Source organism: Talpa europaea (assembly GCF_964194135.1).
Source record: "Talpa europaea genome assembly, chromosome: 2".
Classification (NCBI taxonomy): domain Eukaryota; kingdom Metazoa; phylum Chordata; class Mammalia; order Eulipotyphla; family Talpidae; genus Talpa; species Talpa europaea.
Window position 1 is genome coordinate 123,770,635 of NC_140068.1, and position 25,988 is coordinate 123,796,622.

Sequence of the window (25,988 nt, forward strand, 5' to 3'; positions counted from 1 at the left end):
CAGTAAAGGAGTTCAGGTCACAGAGTGGGGAGAAACATTTGCAAATCACGAATCTGATAAAGGATGGTATCTACAAATAATGCCTAAAACTCAATGATCAGAAAGAAATAACCCAATTTTAATAAGGACAAAATAGTGTAATAAATGAATGGCAACTCATCTGTAAAAATGTACAAAATTTCCTTACAAACAGCAACTTTAGTCATAGAAAAGTAAAAATATGATCAAATGCTCAATATCACAGTTAAGAACAACAGTGACACCATCATCCTTCTGTCCAGGGTGTGCACAACAGGAGACTCAACAGGTTCATTGTAAAAGATCCTTAGGGGCTGAGAGATACATCAGAGCCCTGGGCACTGCTGCTGCCTGGTTGAGAACAAAACAGAACCTGGTCAGAAATGAGACCATAGGAGGGAGTGATGATGGTGACTCTCCCATGGAGTCCATTTACACTGTCCCCAGGTGCTCAGGGATCAAACCACACTTACCTGCAGCCTGAGTGTAGCTTCCTCCTTTTCCTCCTGTGTGAAGAAACATCATGTGAGACTAGGGTGTGGTCAGGTCAGGAGACCTAAAGGAATCTTTTAATCCTGCAGAACAGGGAAGTTTCCAGAACAGTGAGTAAAGACCCAGGTCAGGACTGGGAAAAATGAAGAAAGGAGGTGAGGGGGACCAAATACCCTCTCGGTACCACACATATGTGTGGATCGTACTTCCCATTAACCAGGTAGGGCAAGTTCTCCCTGGAACTTGAAAGCCCCCAGTCCCTTCCCTACCTGAGCGTTTCTTCCTCCACATCACAGCTGCAGCCACCGCAGTTCCAGTGAGCACAGCTCCAAGGAGAACCAGGCCAGCAAAGATGCCCGTGGTAGGGATGGAGGACTGAGGAGGCACTGGAAGGGAAGGGAAGATTATACCCTGAGCCCCAGACCTTATCCTGGCCCTCTGAAGGGCTCCAGAAGTGCCCTGATGGCCCTGAGAACAGCCTCTGTGCCCACATCCTCCTCCTTACCCCATCTCAGGACTTGGGGCTCCAGCAGGCCTTCATGCTGCACGTGACACGTGTATCTCTGCTCCTCTCCAGAAGGCACCACCACAGCCGCCCACTTCTGGAAGGTTCCATCTCCCCCAGGCCTGGTCTCCACCAGCTCCATCTCCTGGGTCAGGTCCTCCCCATCTCGCTGCCAGGTCAGGGTGATGTCCGCAGGGTAGAAGTCCAGGGCCCAGCACCTCAGGATGACCTCATGGTCACTGGAGGGGTGGTGGGTCATGTGTGTCTTTGGGGGATCTGAGGTGGTAAATCAGAAAACTCACCTTGTGTTTCCTCCATGGACACTGAAGAATCCTCATGAGACCATCCTCACAATGGACAAGACAACTGGTGTGGCAGCAAGAAGCATAAAATGTAAAAAACAGGCTAATCTGGGGGAATCTATGAGATTCTCCTATTCCTTAGAAAGTTCTAGAATGAGGACGAAAACCCAGGGTACGATGAAGCAGAGGGAGTGGAACACAGACTTTTTATTCCAGACCTGGGTGGAAGGTGAATGACACAGAAAAGCAGGAATCACATAACTGGAAATGTTCTCAGACCAGAAACAAGACTGAGAGAGAAACTCGTGGTTCTCAAACAGGCCCCTGGTCAAAAGGACCCGGTGACGTGTGATGTCAGGGACTGTCTGTCTTTCTCAGGAGAGACGGGATCCCTTCACTGTCCTTCAGGAGAACCAGGAGTCTCTGGGAGTCTCTCTAGTGCAGAACATGAAACCCAGGGGAGTCCCCCTCTCTGGACTGGAGAGAGGACTCATTTCCCGCAGTGACTCCAGGCAGGGGGGGACCGGGAGGCCTCCAGGCCCCTCTTACCCGTGCGCTGCAGAGTCTCCTTCCCGTGCGCCAGGAATCTGAGCAGCCACCTCAGGCACCTGCCCTCCACAAAGTTCCTGATCTTCTCAGCCTCACCCCGGGCCTCCCACTGGCGCCGGGTGATCTGAGCGGCAGTGTCCACAGCGGTCCAGGAGCGCAGGTCCTCATTCAGGGCCAGGTAATCCGCGCCTTCGTAGGCGAACTGCACATACCCACTGAGGAGGCGCCCGTCGGGCCCCATGTCGCAGCCAAACATCTCCTGGAGGGTGTGAGACCCTGTCCCTGCCCCGTGTCACCTCTTGTCACCCCGCACGCATCCCCTCCCGCCGGGAATAAACTAAACAGAATGAAAAGGAGTGAAAGCCCCGCGGCTGTTTCCGGGCAGGTTGCAGAGAAGCCTGGAGGGGGAGACCCTGAGCGACCCCCGTCCGTGGGGATGGGGGTGCTGACCCGGCCCGGACCCGCGCCAGCTCACCGGTCTCGCTCTGGTTGTAGAGGCCGCGCAGGGCGTCCAGGTGCGCTCGGGACCACCGTGTGTTGTCCCTTTGGTGCCGCGTCTCCTTGTCCCAGTCCTCCTGCTCCTCCTGCACCGCCTGCCCCGCCCAGGGCGCCCGCGGCTCCGCGCTCTGGCCCAGAGAGTCGCTGTCGAACCGCCCGAACTGCGTGTCGTCCACGTAGCCCACGGCGATGTACCGGGGCTCCCCGAGGCCGGGCCGGGCCAACGTGGTGTAGAAAAGCCTCAGGGAGTGGGGGCCTTGGGGCGGGAGGGGAGACCCGGGCTATTCTTTTCCCCTTCGGGGGCTCGAGTCCCAGGGGGCGCCCACGAGACAGAAAGTGAGAGTGAAAAGCGGCTGCGGGACGAAAATGGCCGGGACTCGGGGGGCCAGAGGAGGCTGGGGTCTCAGGGGACGGAAAGGGGCCAGGACGGGGCGGGGCCGAGGTGGGGGGACAACTAGGGCGGCGGCGGGGTCGCGCCTTTCCCACGCCCGCCCGCGCCCTCGCTCCCGCCTCTGGGAGCGCCCTGTCCCCTCCCGACCCGCACTCACCCGCCCGGGTCTCCCTCGGGGCCGCGGCCACCGCGAGCAGGAGCAGGAGGGCTGCGCCCCCCATCCCCCAGGACGCGCCTCCACCCGGGCTGGGGAGACGGAGTCCCGGCGGGCGGGCGAGGGCTTTGGAACGGGAACCGCGGGGCTGCTGATTGGCTGCTCCGGAGACCTCCAGGCAATGGGGAGTGAGCCCTGGGGTGAGTCACCAGTATCCAGGAAGTAGGACCCGCCCAGGCTGTGAGCCCAGAAGTGGAACCAAGGGGAGAGGGCAAACCCCCAGCAGTCACCTTCCAGCCCTGCACACTGCACTGGGGACTGAGACCCAGACAGCCACACCCCGAGACCTGGGACTTTGCCGCCCCCTCCTCTCCTGCTCCAAGACCTTTGCCACACCGTGTCCCTGAGTCCAGGCCCAGGGACTAGGTCCACAAGCCTCAAACATTTTTCTTTCAGAAACTCTGTACAGTCTCACAAATTATTACGGATCCCATGTATATATATATTTTTTAGGTGGGTTATAGCTTTAAACATTTACTTTACTAGAATAAAACCTTTTTAAAAGATGTTATTGCTTCTTTACTTTAGAATATAAATAACCTGGGGCCTCCCTGGTGGCGCAAGGGGTTAAGCATCAGCACAATGAAGTGACCTGTAGCTGCAGAAGCACCAGTTCAATCCATGGCCAGGGAGCAACCCACATGGCACAGCAGACCTCCCCTGTCTCACCTGCTGCTCCCCTCAGCAATGTATTTCTGTAGTTCTTCCTGTTCTGCTCCCCACTCTGTCTTTGATGAATCCTCTCACCTGCCACACCTCTGGCCTGTACCCCAGTTCTTGTATGCATAAATAATTTTTTTAAAAAAGAATATTAATAACCTATGGTATGCTAATGATGGAGTTTTTGGAGTCAGTGGGTTTGGAGTGCGGGGTCCTGGGGTTCACTCTGGGAAAGGTTTCACCAGAGTTCCTGTTTCAGCAACACACGAAGAATTCCCCAGGTGAGTTTCTCCACAAGACATTAGTTATATTTAAAGAGCAGATTTATTAGACAAGGGACAGAAGAGTAAAGGACACTTGCATAGACACAAGCGGGCAGGAAGATCTGCCTCCCGAAAGGGGCAGGTTTGCTGAGAGAGGCCTGCATGGTTGCAGGCAGGTGGCCTTGAGGAGAGCTGCCTCCACTGAGGGAGGTCAATGAAGAGAAGTGCAGGCATGATGCAGGTCACAGGCAGGCAGGAGGCTGCTGCCCTGCAGAGAAGAAAGTTGGTGAAAAGATGCACCTGCATAGTCACAGGTGGGCAGAGGGATTGCTGCCCCCAGCCTGTGCAGAGACTGCACTGACATAGTCTTTTTCTGTTTGGAAGGGGTCACTCCTCATGAGCCTTCTGGTTAGTTGTTGATGTTGGACAACTATGCAGAATCTGAAAGGGACAGGAGAGTCTACAAAGGGCTCAATCTCCATATCTTTACCCTTGGGCCAGTGCTCTAGACAGCAGTCTGATACCTGCTTGGATTTTCTGCTTTGTAATCCAGGCTTTGGAGCCTAAGGATCTTGGTTTCTCTATCTGTGTCAATGGCTGTGTTAATCCCTTCTACCCCCTGCTCCTTGTGTGAGCCAGGTTTCTGGTCGTGGGCCATCTCCTTTCCAGTCTTTTTCCATTGCTCTCCTCCATCTTTCACTAACTTCACAACTTCCAGTACTACTTTTACTTTTGGGATTTGTGGTGAAAAATTAAGTGAAAAAAAATTTTTTTTAATAATTTGATTCCAGTGTAATGAATACTGAAGATCTTTATAACTTAGTAGAACAATATATTACTTTAAAAAAATCACACATAAGCACAAGACCCAACCAATATGCAAGAGAGTGATGAGAACATATATTATTGAGCAAATGAATATAATAAAGATTCCAGCAGAATTTCCAGTCTTGGTGCAATTGTAACAGGCTGCTGCCCAGGGAAAGGGGAAGTTCCAGGTTCCCTTATCCCACTCAAAGGAGGGTGGAGCTAAAGAGAAGACAAGAAGCTGCAGAGGAGACTGAGGAAGGAAAGAAGCAGGTGGAGCCATAAGGAGACCTGGAGGAGGCACATGGAACAGAGAGACACGTGAAGAAACTGCGCTTACCTTTTGGTGCTGAAACTGATGTTGGTGAGAGACCTGTGGGAAGGTGACAATGGCAGCTTTTATCTTGATTTTGAATTTGCTCTTTTTCTCCCAAGCTTGTCTGGTTATTTCTGATCCTTTTCTGTGGGTTCCCACTAAAAGATGCTTTAGATTTGTGGCAGGCTTTCGGGCCTTGCTCTGGCCCAAAAGACCATTCCTGTGGTCTTTTACCCACAAGGGGATTGGTAACATGGGTGCTTCATTTAGAAACTATATTCTTTGTCTTTTCTGTATTGTTTACTAATTGTATTTGAAAGGTCCATGCAGCAGGCCTGAATGCAGGAGCCAACCAGGAAGCCCACCTGGGGGGCAGGAATGTGGATACCTGCCTGGAGGACTCAGACAATGAGCCTCCCCCCTCCCCCTACCAGTCTCCTCTCAAACAAAGAACCTCTACCTGCCCTACAAACTTTTCCCACCATAGGAGCCCAACTACCCACCTGACCTCTCCTCACCCTATAAAACCCTGCTTCCCTCTAACAACGTGCACCACTTCACTGACCCCCCACCTTGGGTCTGTGAGGTCCCCCTGGGGCGCAATAAACTTTACCTCCCTTTGAGAAATGTAGCCTGGCTCTCCTCTCCTTTACTGCGCCGAACCTTTCAGTATTCAAGTTCCTTCCCATTACAGTCTTACATGTTTTGTGTGGATGCAGTGGATGGCAGAGCCTATTTAGAGCAGACAGGTTTGCAGGGCCTGGGGTGCTCCTCTCCTTGTCCTGTAACACAATGAACACTCCCATGCAGGCATAATTAACAAGTTTGCTTACTCACAGCTCTTTCCCTTTTAAGATGCATGGCCAGGGCCTCAGCACTCTTATCTACAAGGTTGGGCAGTCAGCCAGCTGGCCTGTCTCTTAAAGGGCATCCCCAAATGCCTGCATCTTCACCCCCTTGCCTGGCCCCCCTTGTCGGGGGACTTTGCAGCAAATGGTTGTGCCTGCTGAAAAACGATGCTATTGATGGAGGACAGGAATGAAAAAAATAAATAAATAAACTGCAAAAGGAAGCACCACAAGACCAGAAACGTGGCTCTCACAAGAAGATGGAGGTAGAAGAGATTAGCATAACCATCAACACAGTTATGGAAACTAGGATCCTTAGGCACAGACTACACAGTTGTGAAAACTAAGATCTTCAGGCACCAATGCCTGGATTACATAACATCCAAGCAGGTATCAGAGCTCACATCCACAGGTAAAGACATGGAGATTGAGCCCATGGTGGAATCTGCTGTCCCTTTCAGATTCTGCTTAGTTATCCAAAATCAGCCACTAACCCTAAAGCTCACAAGGAGTGGCCCCTCCCAAACAGCAGAGGACTATATCAGTGCAGTCTCTGCACAGGCTCAGGGCAGCAAGCCCACTGCCCACCTGTGTCTATGCAGATGCCTCTTTTTACCAACCCTCTCCCTCCGCAGGACAGCAGTTTCCTGCCTGCCTGCCCGTGACCTGCACCATGCCTGGACTTCTCTGCACTGACCTCCTTCAGCAAAGGCCGCTCTCCTCAAGACTGCCCGCCTGCAACCACGCAGGCCTCTCTCAGCAAACCCGTCCCTTTCGGGGCAGCTCTTCCTGCCCACTTATGTCTATGCAAGTGTCTTCTACTCTTCTGTCCCTTTCCCTAATAAACCTATCTTTTAAATATAACTAGTGTCTTTGTCTCCTGGAGAAACTCGCTGGGGACCCCACCACGTGTCGCTGAAAGGGGAGCTCTGGTGAAACCTTTCCCAGAGTGACCCCAAAGACCCCGTACTCCAAACCCACAGACTCCACAAAAACCACGTCACTATCAATGTAACAGATATGGACACAGTTGTGTATAAAAGGAAACCTTGGTCTTTAAACTGGTGCTGTGCTCACTGGAGCTGTGGTGGCTGCAGCTGTGATGTGGAGGAAGAAGCACTCAAGTGGGGAAGGGAGTGGGGGATCTTGTCCACTGGGGGCCTCCATGTCCCAGGGAGAACTTGCCCTGCCTGGTTAATGGGAAGTACCATCCACACATGTGTGTTGCCCAGAGGGCATTTGGTTCAGTCCCCCCTCACCTCCTTTCTTCATTTTTCCCAGTCCTGACCTGGGTCTTTAGGCACAGTATTCCAGGATTAGAAGATTCCTTAAAGACTGCGTGGGCTGACTCCTCCCTTGTCTCACATGATGATTCTTCCCACAGGAAGACAAGGAGGAGGGAAGCTACACTCAGGTTACAGGTAAGTGTAGATCAGGGGTTTGATCCATGAGGCCCTGGGGATAGTGTTGATGAAGCCATTCAGTTTCCATTCATGATGGTGATTTTCATGTCTTCAAATCTTAAGGCCACTTATTAATGGCTCAGCTCACCATGCAGACGTTCACCTCTTTGACTTCAACTGTGGACAATAATTTACATTGTGGGGTAGAATTGGAGGAGCATTCTTCCTTTGAAGGAAGAGACCACAGTTATGTGAAGAAGGTGACAGAAGAAAAGCACGGCAGCGAGCAGGAAATGGTTGTAAAAATGAGAAATTAGGGCATTGCTGGTGGTGCAGGCAGTTGAGCACAGTGCTGTGAAGCTGTCCGCAGCCTCTGCAGTGGCACGGCAGACCTCTCCTGTCTTGCCCGCTGCTCCCCTCAGCAGTGTATTTCAGTCAGTCTGCCTGTTCTGTTCCCCACTCTGTCCCTGGTGAATCCTCTCACCCTCCTGCACATCTGGCCTGCACCCCAGTTCTTGTATAAATAAATCTTTTAAAAAAAAAAGGAGAGAGAGAGAGAAATGACTCAATGCTGACTTTACAAAGACTGAGCACATTATTTTTTTTTGGTATGTCATGGCGCGTTCTGTCCTTGTTGTCTTCCATGGATTTTATGGTTTCTGGTCTTAAGTCCCAGCCTATTATCTATTTTGAGTTGATTTTTGTGTGAGGTGGGAGACAGTGGTCTAGTTTCATTCTTTTGCACGTGGCTGTCCAGTGTCCCCAGCACCGTTTATCGAAGAGCCTTTCCTTGTGAACCCCTCATCTTAACCTTGTCTACATAAACTTCACTGGATGGCACGTTGGAGAAAGGGGTTTACTTCTTCCCATCAGTAGTTGTATTTTAAAATTACAATTCATTTTATGTTCTCCATTGTCTTTCAGCAACCTTAGGTATTTACCTGCAACTATTTCAAAAGCACTTGAAATGATCGAAAGATTAGAGGCATATGTCCATTAAAGAGGAAAGTAAATGATGAACCCATCTGGATCAGGACCATTAATATCTGACAATGTTATAGGACAGGGAGAGGGGCAGCCCAAGCCCCGCAAACCTGCCTATTCTAAATGGGTTCTGCCATCCACCGCATCAACACAAAACATAGGAGACTTTAATGAAAAGGAACTGTAATAAAACTAGGAAACAATACAGGTAAGGCAAAGAATCTAGTTTCTAAATCAAGCACCCAAATTTACCCATCCCCTCGTGGGTAAAAGTCCATCCAAATGGGATTGGCCCAGAGCAAGGCCCCAAGGCCTGCCACAAGTCTAAAGCATCTTCCAGTGGGGACCCACAGAAAAGGGTCACAAACAACCCGACAAGCCCGGAAGGAAAAGAGCAAAATCAACATCAAGATAAAAGCTGCCATTGTCACCTCCCCACGGGTCTCACCCACATCTGTGTCACCCAGTCCACGACCAAAAGACAAGCGCAGTTTCTTCACGTGTCTCTAGGCTCCATGCGCCTCCTCCAGGTCTCCTGGCTCCATCCTGCTTCCTTCCTCAATCTCTTCTGCAGCTTCTCCTCTTCCTGCTCAGCTCCACCCTCCCTTGGGTGGGGCAGGGAACCTCCCCCTTTCCTGGGGACCACCCTGTTACAACAAGACAGAACAAGGAACAGTGTGGGCTGACAGAGCAGCAGGAACAGGCCCTGAAGGGCTGGGAGAGGCAGTGAGGGGGTGAGTGTCCTTCCTGCAGGGTGTCCAGGATCTCCTAGTGTTATCCAGGGACACCTGCCCTGTGCTCTGTACCCCCCTCTTTTCCCTCTCCACTTGGAACAAAAGGACGCATTAATGGGGAGACCTGTGTCCTCCTGGGGCAGTTTTGAGTCCCAGTCACTTCCTGCTCCCCTCCCCATGAGGTGGGTGGATTTAGGGGCTGCACTGTGCTGAGAGCTGGGGTGGGGGTGGGGTACATCCTGGAGCTGCAGCCCCGCCCCCCAGGAAGTCTGGCTGGTCATCTACCCTGGGGAGAGGGGGCGGGGTCGTGGTAGTGCCAGAAAAGCATGGAGCTGATTCTCTATGACCTGAGCAAACCTGTAAAGAAAAGCCCTGGAGCCCTCAGTGGCTTTCTCAGGCTTTTATTGATCTTTTACATGCAGAGAGGCAACCAGGTACACAGCAGACAGGGGTGCTGGGGTGCCAGGAGCTGGCACTCTTTACTGGGCTCTCTGGCAGTTGTCCCTCTCCTGTGTTCTCTGCTTTTCTCAGCCAATATAAATACTGCAGCCCTGGCCCACAGAAGTAAACAAGCAACTGAATATAACAATGTAACAAAATGCAGGCTTCCATCAGGCATGCGATGCTAATGGCGGGAGGGCAGAAAAACCTGACAATCATTTACCCTGCAGGGTGGGTAACTTTCAGTGTTTTGTTGGGAAACTGTTATCTCACTGTAACAGGATGGTCTCCAAGAAAGGAGGAGCTTCCAGGTTTCCTGCCCCACCCAAAAGGAGGGTGGAGCTGAGCTGGGAGAGAAGAAGCTGCAAAGGAGACTGAGGAAGGAACTAAGCAGGCTGGAGCCAGAGGAGACCTGGAGGAGGCACATGGAGCGGAGAGACATGTGAAGAAAACTGCGCTTCCTTTTGGTCGTGGACTGGGTGACACAGATGTGGATGAGAGACCCGTGCGGAGGTGACAATGGCAGCTTATCCCTTTATTGTGATTTTGCTCTTTTCCTCCCATACTTGTCTGGTTGTTTCTGATCCTTTTCTGTGGGTCCCCACTGGAGGATGCTTTAGACTTGTGGCAGGCATTGGGGCCTTGCTCGGAGCCAATCCCATTGGGGTAGACTTTTACCCACGAGGGGATGGATAACTTTGGGTGCTTGATTTATAAACTATATTCTTTGTCTTTTCTGTATTGTTCCCTAATTGTATTAAATTTACTTTTCATTAAAGTCTCATATGTTTTGTTTTGATGGGGCAGATGGCAGAACCTATTTAGAGCAGGCAGGTTTGCGGGGTCAGGGTGCCCGTCTCCCTGCCCTGTAACACCATGTTCCCTTCCCCTCTGGCGCTCCTCTGGTGTGTTCTTTCACACTCAGAGTGTGCTCTGCCTTTATGAGGCAGATGGCAGAAGCCATTTGGAGCATACAGATTTGGGTGTCCCAGGGTGTCCCTCATTCTGCCTGCTGATTGAGGGTGTTTTCTCTGATCAGGACTCGTTTTCCTTCTCTACTTCTCTGCCTCCACTGGATCCTCACCCAGAGACAGGAATCCGCCAGGAGGAGGACTAAGCCCTCAGTGGGGATCTGACCAGGTTCCTGCTGTTTGAGGCAGGACCTTGTCTTCCGCCCTGGCAGGTCAGTGCTGGGGAGGGACTGACCTTCAGGTGAACTAAAGAAGCAGACAGAGCAGAATAGAACAGGGGCCTGTGGGGGGGACCCCAACTCCTTGGGGACAATATTGTGTGTCCTGATGCTTCTCCATGACACCTGCTCACACTGAGGGGGACAGGACCACAAGCAGGCGCTGGCCTGTCCTTCATGGGGGGCCTGGGTCTGGGCCTCTGACCTGGGAAGTCACTGGGTGATGAGGAGGGTAGAGCAGTTTGCACCCGGGACCAGGTGCTGGGAATGGAGGGGTCCAGTGTTTTGAGCAGAGTGGGTCTGGTGTGTGGGTTCCACAGGGTGGGAAGGGAAGGGAGGATGTTTTTTCCAATGAACCTCTTAGTCTCTGGCAGCGCAGAGGCTCAGCAGCCCTGGGAGGAGCCAGGTCTGTCCTTGGTCTCAGGGCCTAAGGAGTCACCAGGAAGGGCCCTGCTCCTGTTGGTGGGGGTCCCTGGGCCCTTCTCCCCCCTGAGCCCAGAGTCCTGGCTGCCCTGCTCCTCTGTGTGGGCCTGGCTGCCTCTTGCCCTGTCTCTCCCCAGCCCTGAGGAGATGGCGCCTGCTCCTGTCCCAGCTCTGTTCTCTGCCTCCTCCCCTCCCTGCTGCTCCTCCTCCAGCTGCTCCCCGGGGTCCAAACATGAGTGTGATGAGCAAAGGGCATGATGGCTGAGAGTAGGATCTCTATGAACCCATGCAGAAGTGTGAAGGAGTCCTCGAGCTCTCAGTGGCTCATCCCAAACCTGGCATTTATCCTAAAGACAGGCCTCCTAAGACATTCAGGCACCCTAGCTCAGAACGCCCCACCCACTGCCTTCTCAAAACAGCACCATGCCTTGAGAACATCTTATTGACAAGGTAAAGGAAGGCTAAGGCTTAGGGTCAGGCAAAACTTTATTCTTTGCTCCCTCTAAGGAGCCATGTGGAATGGGGGATGGTGAGAACCTGAGCTTTAAGGAAAACCCGGCGTTTGGGGATGACCTGACAGTTTGACTTATAAGTTATGGTTTCCAATAGAGAACATTGAACTTAAAATAGTGTTCATAAGTTTGTTTAATCGCCACTGGGTGGTAAAAACATCCATCGTGAGGTTGAAAAACGACGCCTCTGGTGTGTTTCAGTCCCTAAACTGATGTTTGCAGGAAGTTTGCCTTTTCTTTCTTCTGGATTGTAGAATCAAGTGCCAGGTATCAACTTTCATTCCATTTTTTTCCCAGTGGGAAATTTTCTTCAATTCTCAAGTCAGGATTTACTGATATTTGAAGCTGCTGTCACCTGATGATTTTGGAACTGATTTTCCCAACCTTCTTCATTCCAGTACACATTTCAAAATCCTTCATACTTAGAATCTTCACCCTGAAGATTTCCTCTGTGAGGGCTGTGATAACTGACTCTTTGAAATAGAAAGTTGCGGGCCTCCCTGGTGGTGCAGCGGGCGGAGCACTGCGCTGTGAAGCTGTCCGCAGCCTCTGCAGTGTGGGTTCGATTCCCGGCCGCCCAGGGAGAAACCCACGTGGCACGGCAGACCTCTCCTGCCTCTCCCGCTGCTCCCCTCAGCAGTGTCTTCTGTCTGTCTGCCTGTTCTGCTCCCCACTCTGTCTCTGGTGATTTCTTTCACCCTCCCAAGCCTCTGACTATACTCCAGTTCTTATATAAATAAATAAATCTTTAAAAAGAAATAGAAAGTTGCCTATATTTTCCAAAATTCAAATCCTAATTCATAAAAGGGCTTCAATCACTTCCCCCACCTCTCAAAAACACTGTCTCAATTCCTTCCCACTGCACGGTCTGGTTAGGAACTGAACCAAACTATATTAAGGACAATTATAAATGAAAGACTTGAAACAGTGGATCAGAGGGAGGGATAGTGACGGAAAGAAAATTCTGAATAAACGGCATCATTCCTCATAGGGCCCAAATCAGCCTTTGAAACACATAAGCCAATTTAATTCCTGTTGTTATCTCTCACAAGTGAGAATTTTGAGGCAATACCAAATGCCTGAGAGTTTAGGACATTTTTTTTTTCTTTTTCTCCAAGTGGGAGTTGGAGTTATGTGATTTCAGCAAGGTTGGAGGATGGTGTGTGAGGAGAGCAAGAGGTTCCACTGGAGCTCAGATTGAAGTCCAGCCCTTGCTACGCAACTAGTGGGCTCTGTTCATGCCTTGACACTTCTTTTGACAAGGTAAAACTTCTATTTACTTCTATAGGGAAGGGTTTGCTTTCTGGTTTCAGGAAAAAAGATTTTCATGTGTAGATGTCTAAAGTGAGAAATCCCACCTTGTCTCATTATTTGTACTCCCATTTTTACTGTGTTTCTCTAATTATATTATGTAAATATCACACATTCATTGTGAACAACTCAAACCATTTATAAAATATGAAACTTCTGAAATATAAAAATGTAATAAAAAATCTTGTCATCTTACCATAATAATAAACATTAATATTTTGGTGACATTTTTGCATGCATCACTTTACATATCTATGTGTTTTTAATAAACAGCATTTAGCATAAATGATAATTTTCCTGTGGATACCATTCTACACCCATCTCAGCAGCTTAATCCCCATCTCCATTTTCCCCAAGTAACACACATATCTTAGCCAGAACAAAAACTTGAGATTTTGCATGCGAATAGTTTATTTGGGTTCATTACCATGGGAACAGGAAACATAAAGCAGGGAGTGGAAGAAAAGTTGATACCAGGGAGCTTTACTGACCTGGGTACTGCCATGGGCAACTGGGGTTCAATCTCCCTGACAAATAAGGTGCAACTGGACTAAGGTGGTGGAAGTTGATACCTGCATGAAACTGGTTACTATGAAACAATAAACTATAGCAGTAAAAAGGTGAACTGAAGGGATAGAAGACATGAGGACTGAGAAATGTCCAATACAGTCTACTCCTTACACCACTCAGATCTTTTCATGGGCTCTGTGGAGTTCAGTCAGTCACAGGGTCTTTGATGTGGTGGCCAGTGACAAGCTCTACAAAAGATCAGTTAATGGGCCAAGCCTCCACAGATGCATGTGGTCACAACACCATTATCAATGTGCTTTGTCTCTTTCCCACACAGCCATTCCAGATTCCCCTCCCCCTGGAGCAAACCTACATTCTTCATCCCTGCAGAGTGGGAGGCTGAGTCCCTCACCCCCATCAGGACATGGTTGCTGCATGGCCCGTTTGTATTTCTACTTGGCAAGAAGCCCCAGTTCTCCAGAGTTTCTACACGTGCTCCTTTCTTATTACATTGTGCAGCAGCAACCCTAGCTCCTCATAGTAATCAGGGTCAGTTTTTCTGAAAACAATAACAATAGAGTTCATTGTGGCTCACTGGCTCAAGGAATATAAATGCTTAGGCAGTAGATATAACATCAAATCTAGCAGAACCTTGCTGGTACTAATATGCCTCCCAACGTCCCACCTCACGTCCCTGGAGAGCCTCTAAACTAATAGGGTGAAGGTGTGGGGTGAGAAGTATAAATTCCTCCAGTGCATCATTAGGAGTAATGGTGAGAGTGGCTGATCCTTCTTCACCTCTTAGTTGCAGGATCCATGCTTTCTCAATATTGGAACACCGATTATATATTGGCCATTACTCAATGTGTATAACACATGTTGAAAGCTGCCTTCCACCATCTCAGAGTGTTTTGCCCAAGATAAAATGTTAAAAGTTTTTAATGTCTCTCCTCCTTCAATTATGCTGTCAACTTCCAAGTGACATGCTGTGTGGTAGAATCAGTGATTCCTGCAGACATGCTGCCAATGTCATACTTACTTCACCATAAAATGTGCCCCTTATCAGAGGCAATGTTATATAGGCTCTATGCTGGTGAATCAGGCAATCTGTTGGCTCTTAAAAGGAGATGCTGGCAGTCAGGGAAGGGAATCTTACATCCAGAATGGATGTCAATTCTTGAGAACACATCACTCTTCATAACAGGTTAAACTGAGTGAAGAAATCCACCTGTTACCATGTAGCTGTCTGGTCTACTTAAGTGATGTTATCACAGCAAGAGCTTGACTGTGATTTCTTTGACTGGAAATCTGGGCATTCGTGAGTGACAGTGACTGTGAATCTCCCATGATGAGAAGAAACTCATGCTACTGGACTCATGTATGATCAAATCGCCCTTGATCTCGATTTCTATGACTTTCAGGGACTGTTGAATAAGCCCTGGGGTGACCAACAAGAGAGGCTGAGTGTTATCCACACAAAGGGGACATGATCTGTGGTAGGTGCTCTCTGAGGTGAGAACTAACATGAGACACAAAGGTCTTAAACCCTGTGTCCACTCCCATGGACAAAAATGCCTCATTTCCTAACTTCCTTTGACGTTCATCTTCTCATCTTGCTCCTTCTCAGCACTGAATCATTCAGAAAGTCACAAGCCACTGCCAGGAGTCTATTTTATAGCCATAACGGAGGGAGGTCAACATTGCCACCATTCAAATTAAGTCATCAGGGCACTGCCTGCAGCTCTTGCCACTCCTCACTGTCTCATTGGGTGTTCCTGGGTGAGGCTATTTAATGAAATTGTAGCCCTGGATATCCCATTACATCTCTAATCTTAATATCTTCCTCCTAAAGCATATGTTCTTATAAATGGATGTCCTAACATGGACTGATATAGACATTAATAATGATTTCTTGATTATACTTACGTAATGACCTATGGCTGATTTGATAGATATTGCTCATTTACAAAACCCTACTGTTTAACTAAAATTCAATATCCCCAATTTTTTTTTTCTTTCTGCATAGAAGAAGTAGAGTATAGAGGTCCCCTGGCTGAAAAAGGAGAGGTGACACTATGGAACAACAGGCCCAGGTCCACGGGCCTGCAGGCGGGCTTCGGTGCTTCACCTGGGGCACAGGGACTGCGTGGCCCTGTGCTGGCGGGAACAGCAACAGCAGGCACGGAGGGCAAGGCGCTCTGTGACCTGCCTGGTTGCAAGGTGGCTGCGGGCCGAGGGTGTGGCTTGGACCCTCAGGCTTTCCAAAGCCATCAGACAACCTGAGCCTTCCTGAAGGTGACTCAGTTGCCACCATAAGGAGGAGGGGTCAGACCTCCTCTGCCCTGTGGTGGATCCAGTTCCAAAGCTCCCAAGGCGGCTGCCCTGCCCCAGCAGCACGCTCACATAGGGGGATGGGGGCTGCACCCCCAGCATGAATTTCGAAGGCTCCCTGACGGCCTGCTCCCTGACAGCGGCACAAGCGGCCTATCAGCTCAACACCCTGCGTGACCATCTGCACTGCAGGTCCTCGAGCCTAGAGACTTCCACAGCCAGAGAACATCCACCTAGGTGGAAGGCCCGGGTAAGACAAGTCTCAGTGGCTGTCTTCAGTCGGAGGTAATTTGGGAACCTGGGGTTGGCTTGCCTGTATGAACTTAAGTGTGTGTGTGACCAATAAAGGAATAAAATTCTCTCTGAGAGCCAAATTCTGACTGAAGCTTATCTATCCCCTCGCGGCAGATGCCTTCTCTCAAACCTCGGTCCCTTGGAGCTTAGGCCAGATATGTGCCCTAAGCGTCTCATCTTTTACTGCAGCGCTGCGTGGCCTCAATACCAATTGGACAATGGCTCCCACGGGCCGAGCATGGTGCTTTTGACTTCTCCATCCTTACAGACCTAAAGAGTTCTGTCACCGCAATGGAAAATGGTCAGAGATCCCTTAGGGCCAGGCTGGCTTTCTCTTGTGCTCCCGTGCCCCCCTCCAGCCCCTCCCTCCTGAAAACCTGCCACACTCTCCAAGTCTTGAGACTCCTCTCACTCTCCCCCTCTCTGGACCCTCTTCAACGTTTTCTGATCCTCTAAATTCTCAGTCTTCACCTCCTCCAGCTCCCCAATCGGGCCTCCCCTCTTTTTTTTCGCCTCCTAGCCACCACACCCGTTCTGGGTGGTCCTCTTCTGGGTCCCCTCAGGGAAGTGGCGGGAGTGAAGGAGGAATTAGGGTCCATGGTCCTTCCTCTCTGTCTGGTCTCTCCCAGACTGAAAAGCTTCTTGGCTCTTTCACTAACAATCCCACCACCTACACCAAAGAGTTTCCTTGTCTTACCCAAGCCTGTGACCTTACTTGTCATGATTACATGTGATCCTCTCTTCCACCCTGACCTCTGACAAAAGGGAACAGGTTTTTAGGTCTGCCCAAGACCATGCAGATCAGGTCCCTGTGACTGACACAACCATGGCCCCAGGCTCTGCAGCAGTTCCCAGCCCAGAGCTGGGGTGGGGCTCCCAGACTGACACAGGCAGGGCCCCCGGGGCAGGACTCACCAAGACCATTTTATTACCTGTCTCCTAGCTGGTCTCCAAGCAGCTGTGCACAAAAGTGTAAATTTTGCTAAGCTCAGGGAGATCATCCAGTCTGCCTCAGAAAACCCTGCTGCCTTCCTTAGCCGCCTGACGGAGGCGTTCCAGCGCCATACCAGGCTTGACCCTGACTCAAATGGAGGCGCAACAGTTCTGGCTACCCATTTTATATCTCAGTCAGCTCCTGACATTAATAGAAGCTTAAGAAGTTTGAGAGGACTCCCCTGATGGCGCAGATGGCAAAGCGCCGCGCTGTGAGTCTCTCCGAGGCCTCTGCAGTGCTGGTTCCATGCCGGCCGGCCAGCGAGGGTCCCACATGGCACAGCAGACCTCTCCTGCCTCGCCCGCTACTCCCTTCAGCAGTGTATTTCGTCAGTCTGCCTGTTCTGTTCCCCACTCTGTCTCTGGTGAATCCTCTCACCCTCCCACATATCTGGCCTGGACCCCTGTTCTAGTGTAAATGAATAAATAAACCTTTTTTTTTTTTTTTTTTAAAGAGGCTGAGGACTGTCCTCAAACCCCTATCCAGGATCTGCTGAATATGGCCTTGACAGTTTTTAAAAACCGGAAGGAACAGGACAGGGCAGAGAGGGAACCCCGTAGTCTCCAGAAGGCTGGGCTTCAAGCTCAGGCCCTGGTAGGGCCTTGAGACCACCAGGCCATGTTCCTTCAACCACCGCAGTGCCTGCCGCCCGACAGAGGACGACAAGGGGCCCCATGGCCCCCAACCGACCACCGCTGGGAGCCTGCTTCAAATGTGGTCGAGAAGGCCACTGGTCCAGACAATGCCCCAACACCTGCCAGGACCATGCCCCATCTGCAACGTCCAGGGTCACTGGAAAAGTGACTGTCCCTCCATGTCTGGCTGCGGTGGACCAGTCCTTCCAGCCCCTGCAACTCTTGCCACCGGCGGTCTTCGGTTTGGCAGCTGAGGACTGAAGAGGCCCGGACTCATAGACCCCGATAAACTTCAAGGAGCCCAGGGTAACAGTCAAGGTAGCAGGTAAGTCCAACTCCTTTCTGGGCTCTCCTTTAATATGTTGCTGGCCTCCTTCTCTGCAGACCTTCTCTGCCACAATCTCAGCAACTCACTGCACAACTCCTCACCTTCCTGGGCTCAAAAGGATACCGTGTCTCCCAGTCCAAAGCCCAACTTTCAGTTCCCACAGCCGTCTATCTGGGTCTTCCACTAACTCCTTCCTCCAAACAGCTGACGGTGGACCACAAACAGGCCATCCGGGACCTTCCCTCCCCTGAATCGGCAGAACAAATCCTTTCCTTCCTAGGTTTGGTCGGATTCTTCCGTCACTGGATCCCTAATTTTGCTTTCCCAGCCAAGCCACTGTACGACACAGCAAAAGCCTCCCTCGAAGGACATCTCCAATCTCCCGGGGAGGTCTGCAGGGCCTTCCTTTTACTCACACATATCCTCCTTAGGGCACCTGTCCTTGGCCTTCCTGACCCAGAAAAGCCTTTCCTCCTGTGCACAGACGCACATAGGGGTATGGCGGCAGGTGGCCTTTCCCAGCCTCTGGGCCCAGCCCTGTGTCCTGTCGCTTATCTCTCCAAGCAGATGGATCCCACCGTCAGGGGCTGGCAACCTTGCCTTAGAGCCCTGGGGGCGGCAGCTCTACTCACCTGGGAACCCCTCAAACTTACTCTGGGAGGACCTGTCCAAGCACATTCCTCGCACCACCTTCAGGCCCTCCTGTCTCCCGGCCCGCTCTCCACTCTCACTCCTGCCCGCTCATAGGACTTCCACGTGCTCTTTATCGAAAACCCTCTGGCGAGTCTCACTCAGTCAACTTCTCTCAACCCAGCCCCTCTTCTGTCTCTGGCCCCCCTTCTGCGGCTCATTCATGCCCTGAAATCCTGGGCGAAATGCAAACCTCCAGACTGGGTTTGGCCGACTCCCCTTTGTCAGATGCCTACTGGGCTCTGTCTGTAGACGGCAGCTCTTGCGAAGGTGCGCGAGGTCAGCGGAGGGCTGCCTAGGCCATGGTTACCCTCGATCAGGTCATCGAGGCAGGAAAGCCGCCCGGGGGAACCACCTCCCGAAAGGCAGAACTCAGAGCACTTACCGGGGCCGTGACCTTCAGCAACCATAAGAAAGTCACGATCTATACGGATTCAACATATGCCTTCCTTATGGCTCACAGTCCTGCTGCGATTTGGCAGGAAAGGGGGTTCCTCTCCACCCAGGGGTCCCCCATCATGAACGTTAAACTTGCCCTTAAGCTTCTAGTGGCCTTGCAGCTTCCAACTGAAGTCGCCATTATCCACTGTGAAGGACACCACACGGACAATTCTTATGTGACCACAGGGAATAACAAGGCTGATGCAGCAACAAGGGCTCCCACCACTCACTCTGCTGCAGATCCTGGTCCTCTTCTCTCTCTATCTGTCCCCTCCATCACTCCGACTTAGAACCTAATGAACGCCAAATCCTGAGTCTGCCCTTCCACCCCTCCTTGAATGCATAAGTCAGGCAGCTGTGTTCCCATCGTCAAACCGGTGCTCCTGGATCACCTCAAGGGGGAATTCACCAACCTCCTTCTTCTGCAGCTCACCAGCTGCGTGGACACTTACCCGGACAGGATAGGCAGGTTGATTTTACTCACCTCCCTACTCACAAAAAAGTAAAATATCTGCTCACAACGGTTGATACAATAACAGGTTGGGTCAAGCCCTTCCCCGCAGCTAGAGAAACGGCTCAGGGGGTAACCGAGGCCCTTCTTAACCACATTATCCCATGCATTGGCCTCCCCACATCTGTCCTATCTGACAATGGTCCAGCTTTTATCTCAAAGATTACTCAGCAGGTCTCCGCAGCTCTGGGTATCACCTGGAAGCTTCACATTCCCCACCACCCGCAATCCTCAGGGAAGGTGGAGCGCACCAATGGGCTAATAAAGGGTCACCTGACTAAACTCTCCTGAGAGCTCTGCAACTGCTCCGGGAACATGAAGACCTGCACTTACCCAGTCCTGCCTTGAATCTCGACCTCCTCAGCTGACCTTCCCCACCACTGCATCCGGGAGACCAAGTCCTGCTCAAATTGCTTCAGCCAAAGCCACAGCAGCCTCCATGGACTGGTCACACACAGTCATTCTCACCAAGCCTGCAGCGATAACACTTCTGGGAGACCCCTCCTGGTACCATCTCTCTTGGGTCATCTCTCTCAGAAGACAAACAGTATGCATGTTGTAACCTGGGTCCTACTAGGATGCGCATTTCTTGTCAAAATCTCCCTGAGCCCAGTGTCCTGTGTGTGGAAATACAAAGTTAGGGAGACCTTTGTCTCAGGATCCATGGAGACTACCCACTTGGTGGGTACCGTGGAGTGCCCACAGGCCGGATGCACAGCACCTATCACTCTCACCCTAACTCTTTCCTTGATTACCAACCCTATGAACTCCTTGCTTCTTTTACCATCAAACCTTAGATTACTGTAAGAATTCCTACAAAGAATATGGGAGGTGCCCTTATCTGTCATGTACAGTGTACCTTCCAGACAAAGGTCAAATGTTCACTCTGGTCTGTCATAATACGGGTTTCAATACGAATTAAGTTAGCTATCTTTTTCTGATCCTTGGGACCTACGCTGGGTACAGGGAATCCAAGCCACAGGGTACACTGGTTGGCATTCCTACCCAGTGGCAACATTGTCCGTCTCAAGGGAATATGTCCCGACACAATATGCCACAGTCCAAGTCTCCCAGGACATCCTCCATTCAGAGCAAGTCCTACAAAATCAGCTAACATCATCAGAAAAGACAGAGACACCCTCAACCTGGGTTCATATAATCCAAAACACTCTACCCTTCCTGACTGACTCCTTTGGGACTAATACCTCCTCTTGTATCCTCTGTGCTTCCCTTCAGAGGCCTCTACTGGCGGCAGCTCCAATTAATCTCAATACCACTATGACCAAGACAACGGACGCTGCTTGCCAGACTCCCCAACTCTCAGTCCCCCTATGGGACTCCAGTCACAGCTACCCCTGCTAGCAAACTGATGCCCTTGTCTGCTTTCATTCCTGCACTTCCAACATTTCAGTGAAAGGATAGATACCTCCTTAGAAAAAACCTCTGTGTCTTTAGCATCATCACAAAGACAGCTCCCCTCCCTGGCACAGGTCACTCCAAAACCGGTGGGCTCTGGACCTGTTAAAAACTGATAAGGGGGCACCTGCCTGTTCGTCAAGGAAGAATGTTGTTACTGTATCAGTGAGTCAGGGATTGTAGAACAAAATGTGGAAGCCTTCATGAAACTACGCAAAGACGTGGAAAGGGAAAGTGGCGGCTCCAAGTCTCCACTGACATGGTTTCAAAATCCTATAGTCTCATGGCTCCTCCCACTCTTGGGGCCAATACTAATGATAACCTTATTTTTTTCTTTTTGCTCCTTGCCTCCTAAAATTCACACAGGCTCGCATTCAGGAAATGTCTCCTACCACATTTAACCAACTTCTCTACCCATATTCTTGCATCCCTGCAGAAGACCCTCATAACCAGACCTGAGCCACCTCCTTGGCTCTCTGCCAGAACCAGAGAGCAGTGACGAGGGAGGAGCACCGAGAGAAGGGGTTCATAAACGGGCTGGCCCTGGACAAAGAGGAGCGGCGAATGTGCGTGGCGGGGCAAGGGGTGGAACATCAAGAGCTGGGTGCTTGATTTGTTGCCCCAGCCCCCCAGGACTAACCCCCTTTCAGGTTTCTCCTATGGCTGCAGATTACCAACTTGAAGGGGACTCGAGACCATGGGACCCGACCCTGGGAGAGGGTTATGGCTCGCTTGCTCTGTCCTGTACCCCACCTTTAAACACTGAGCACCTACAAAGCCTGTGCTTCCCTAGTAAACTTGAAGCATTGACAACCACTCTGGGTGACACTGGGAAGAATTGTTTAGTTTGGTTTTCTGCGGGGTTTCTACTTCTCTGTGGAAACTTTCCAATTTTTGTCTGACTCCTCCATCTCACATTCTAATTCCTTATAACCCTGGGGCCAGAGTGTCCCCCAATCAGTGCTCTTTGGAGTGATCTGTTTATCCTCCGTGGATCAGATCCCAGCAAACTGAACTTCCCAGTTGGGAATCTTCCCCCAGTCGTCTCAACATGGGTTGCTCTGCTCGCCACAGGATAAATAGGCGACTGAAGCATCAATTCTGCTTGAGTCTCTTGAGAAAAAAAGCCTTCTGTGTTAATGTACATATGCAGACATATGTGAGATTGTAACAGATTGCTCTGAAATGTGCCTGGCTGTGCCCCTGGCTGTCCCTTCACTGCCTCCTGCCATGAGCATCCACTGGTGCAGGAGCTTGAGCAGCGCTGCCAGCTGGCAGCTACTGATTCATGGCATCCCAGAAGTTCGAGTCTGAAGACTGAGTGAAAATTCCTAAAGATTTTTTTCTTTAAACCATGTCATCAGTCCATTTCTTCTGTCATTGGGAGGATGGGACGGGGGGACTACTCACAGCACCTGGTGGAGATGTTGGTGGCATGAAGTCAGATGGCAAATCTAACTTGTAAAGTGGGGTGTGAGTACAGGGGCTTGCCGTTCTCGTGAGCCTCAACTCTCTTTTTCCTCTCTGCAGTTGAGAGACTACCAAAGGAAAAATATCTTGGGGTCTCCTGCAGGAGTTAAGAAAAAAAAGAAGAAACATGGCAGTAGGCCAGAGACAACCACTTCCAGTGGTTGTATGTCATCTGAAGATGTAAGTCTTGCTCAGCCAGGCTTCCTGGGAGAGGGGTGCTCCAGGGCAGCCGAGTGAGAGGTGAAGAGCATGGAAGAAGTGGGTAAGAACCCTGGGTCTGAGTGCGGCCTCTCCGTAGCTCTGCTGGGGATCTGATTTGGGGTGACACTGTTTAAGCTCTTTGTCCACCTGTGAGTTAGGCTGCTACAGCTCTACTTAAATCTAGGCAGCATCCATGAGATGATTGTGCGTTCATCCCTTCGTGCGGGTCCTTGTGCGCAGTAAGCCTTCAGTACAGGGCATCGCTATGGACTTCTTGCTCTGGCAATTTCCCTCATCCCCAGCCTCAAGGGGAAGCCAGGCATTGAGATCACCCTCTCCCTTTAGGGCGGCACAGATGAGCCCCGGGTGCTTGGGTTTAGGCAACCACTAAAGTGGAGTCTGTCTTTGCCACCTGCTTGCTGGGTGATCACAGGGAAAATCACATTCTTCCCAGGTCTCAGTTTCCTCACCTGGAAAAGGATACTTCTGGGGGGCCTCCCCGGTGGCACAGCAGTTGAGCTCTGGGTTGCGAAGCTGCCCGCTGCCTCTGAGGCGCCGGTTTGATCCCCGGCTGTTCCCCGGTCACCAGAGGAGGGTCCCACATGGTGCACAGACCTCTCCTGCTGCCCGCTGCTCCCCTCAGCAGTGTACTTCGGTCCTTCTGCCTGCTCTGCTCCCCGCTCTGGCTCTGGTGAATTCTCTCACCCTCCCGCGCTTCTGACTGTACCCAGTGCTTGTATAAACAAAACAAACAAACAAATAAATAAATAAATAAAACATGCCTCTATAAAAAAAAATGATATTGCTGGGCCAGATCAGTGTCTTCCAGACTGATTTGGTAGCTTTGATCATCTCTTGGTTCACGTTGCTTTCTGCCTCAGGCGAGGCGGAGAGTGGCCGTTTGGAAAGATGGCGCAGGCCGTGGTATGGATCCGTCACCCATGTCTCCAGCATCCATCATCCAGAGCTGCTCTCTCTTTCCTTCTCTGGCCTTCTTGTCTTCTCTAAGTCACTTTTCTCTTCCTCCCCTTGCCCTTGTTTTTCCCTTTTCACTTCCTGTAGATTCAGGACATTCTGCAGGTGCTGTGTCCGACCTTAACCGCTCCAATGGGGTAGCACTGCCCCCATTGGACAAGAGGAAGGTGAGGCTGTGCCGAGACCCCCTCTCTGGCTTGCCCTCTCCCAGCGTGCATGCCCGAGGCTTGTCTGGTTGGGGTACTTGGCCTATGGCTGATTTTATGTTGCCATCATTAACCCTCATTATGTCCATGTCTGCTATTTCACCTGCTTGGTTGATTGTTGTTTTCCTTCCCACACATCTTTATCATCTTAGACAAGATAAAATACACTGTGAAGGGTAACAGATATTTTGGGAAGAGCTTCCAGAGCAGGAGTGTGAGATTTGGGCCTTCCAACCCTTCAGGGTGAATGCTCAGGGGCCCGTCCTACTGGGAGAGTGTCAATAACCCCCCCCCCACACACACACACACAGGGCTTGCCCTCTGGGCATGTCCCCCAAAGACCAACAGTGCACATAGTGGTTGATTTTTCAAAGTGATGAATTCATTTTAGCTTGGGAGTGGGAAATGCAGGCTTAGGAGAAAGGGGGCTTTTGTTACAGGTGCAAGGATTAAGGTGAGTTTTGTAGCAGAACTGCAAAGTACCTGAGGTTAACCAGAGATGAGTAAATGGGACATTCTGCCACCTTGTCTTTTAAAAATCAACTGGACACTTACCCATCTCCCATGGACCCTTGGCAGCAGACCCTTTGCTAGGCGGCAAGGTGGGATGTGGCAACTGAGGGAGCAGTTGGCTCTGAAAGGTCTGGAGGCTGGAGAGGGTGGCCTTTGAGACTGATCTGTAGAGGTGGGCTGTGTTCATCCACGTGGAGAGCGGGTGACGTGGGAGTCCCGGGCAGAGGGTGGGTGCAGGAGATGATCAGGATTCGGAGGCCAGAGAGCACTTGGCAAGAAGGTAAGGTGCCTGGGGTGCCCTGGGCTAGGGGATGACCTCGTCATGATGTGGGAGGGGACACCGAGCTCTGGGTCTCCAGCTGCATTGGGTGGTGTCTCATTGTTTCTTCTGTCTATCCAGGTACATCAGAACATGGAGGTGACTGGCTCACTCCAAACGGAGCAGCACACCAACAGCGAGCTGGCCACGAAACTTGGCCAGCTGCGGGAGAAGCTGGCAGAGCTGAAGGAGCTGGTAAGTCCTGCGCCAGCTTGGACGGGCTTGGAGGCCTCTGGGAGGGAGGTCCTTAGGCCAGAACAGAGGTAGCTCCAACTCAGGACTGGGGGGCACTGATGACCCTGCAGTCCTGCCAGGTCTGTGACCACCTGTGCCCTATGCTCTGACATGAAGTGGTGGGTTCCTCGGGACTACAGGTCACCTCCCTGCTGGAGGCATGAGCCAGTAGGGGAGAGACGAGGAGACGTGGAGACATCCTGGTTCCAGACTTGGCTCTGGGTCGCGCTTCAATGAACAGGGCTGAGCCTCAGCATCCTTCACTTCAGAGAGCAGTAGAAAGCAGTTCTGTTGTGGTGAAAGGAAGGGGTCTGGGCAGGTGGCAAAGTCCCACAGTGCCTGCCTCAGGAAGAGAGGTCAGTGCCTGTCCCCCCCATCTGTGGCGCAGATCTGGGAGGTGCCTCGGTGGCGGGAGCCAGCAGCAGCGATGGTCTCCACTCTGCTGCTCCACCACAAGTCCCTTGAGGCAGTTGCTCCTCAGAGCTGCCTTTTTCTGCAAGCTTCCTGAGTTATGGGCAGGACCAATCAGGTGCAAGCTATGGGCTGATTGGTACTAAGTGGCCCAGTCAGTCAAGGATGAAAAATGGTGCAGGGCTTCCCTGGTGGACTAGGGGTTAAGTCTCGGCACCATTACCGCTGATGTCTGAGTTTGATCCCTGGCTGGGATCTGACCCACAGGGCACAGCAGACCTCTCCTGCCTTGCCAGCTGCTCCCCTCAGCAGTGTGTTTCAGTCAGTCTGCCTGTTCTGCTCACTCTGCACCTCTGGCCAATACCCCAGTTCTTCTGCACAAAAAAAGAAAAATGGTCCAATCAGACTTGATGTTGGGACACCCTGAAGAGTGATATAAGCCAGGGTTAGAGGGAGCTGAGGGGCTCTGTTCCAACCTCCAAAGAAAGAAGGGGAAGACTCTTTTCCTGGCCTCTGAAGAAAGGAGAACCAGAAGCTAAAAGAAGAAAAGCAGCATCCAGTAGCCAACCTCTGCAGGGGAAAGAGAGGATGAAGAACTCTGTCATTGACTGGGCCTCCAGTCAGTGTCTGACAACACCTGAAAGGAGCA

General features: G+C 51.2%; 1 protein-coding gene across 1 annotated transcript; it reads right to left on the minus strand.

Moving 5' to 3' along the window:
• Positions 1–325: 325 nt before the first annotated feature.
• Positions 326–24,421, minus strand: LOC311188303 (class I histocompatibility antigen, Gogo-OKO alpha chain-like; the record flags this gene model as incomplete). The annotated part of the gene is made up of 7 exons (XM_084259429.1): positions 326–369; positions 492–524; positions 780–896; positions 1,016–1,291; positions 1,867–2,142; positions 2,342–2,620; positions 24,418–24,421. The coding sequence occupies 7 exons, from the start codon at positions 24,419–24,421 to the stop codon at positions 326–328; spliced, it is 1,029 nt and encodes a 342-aa protein (XP_084115555.1).
• Between the last annotated feature and the right edge of the window lie 1,567 nt (positions 24,422–25,988).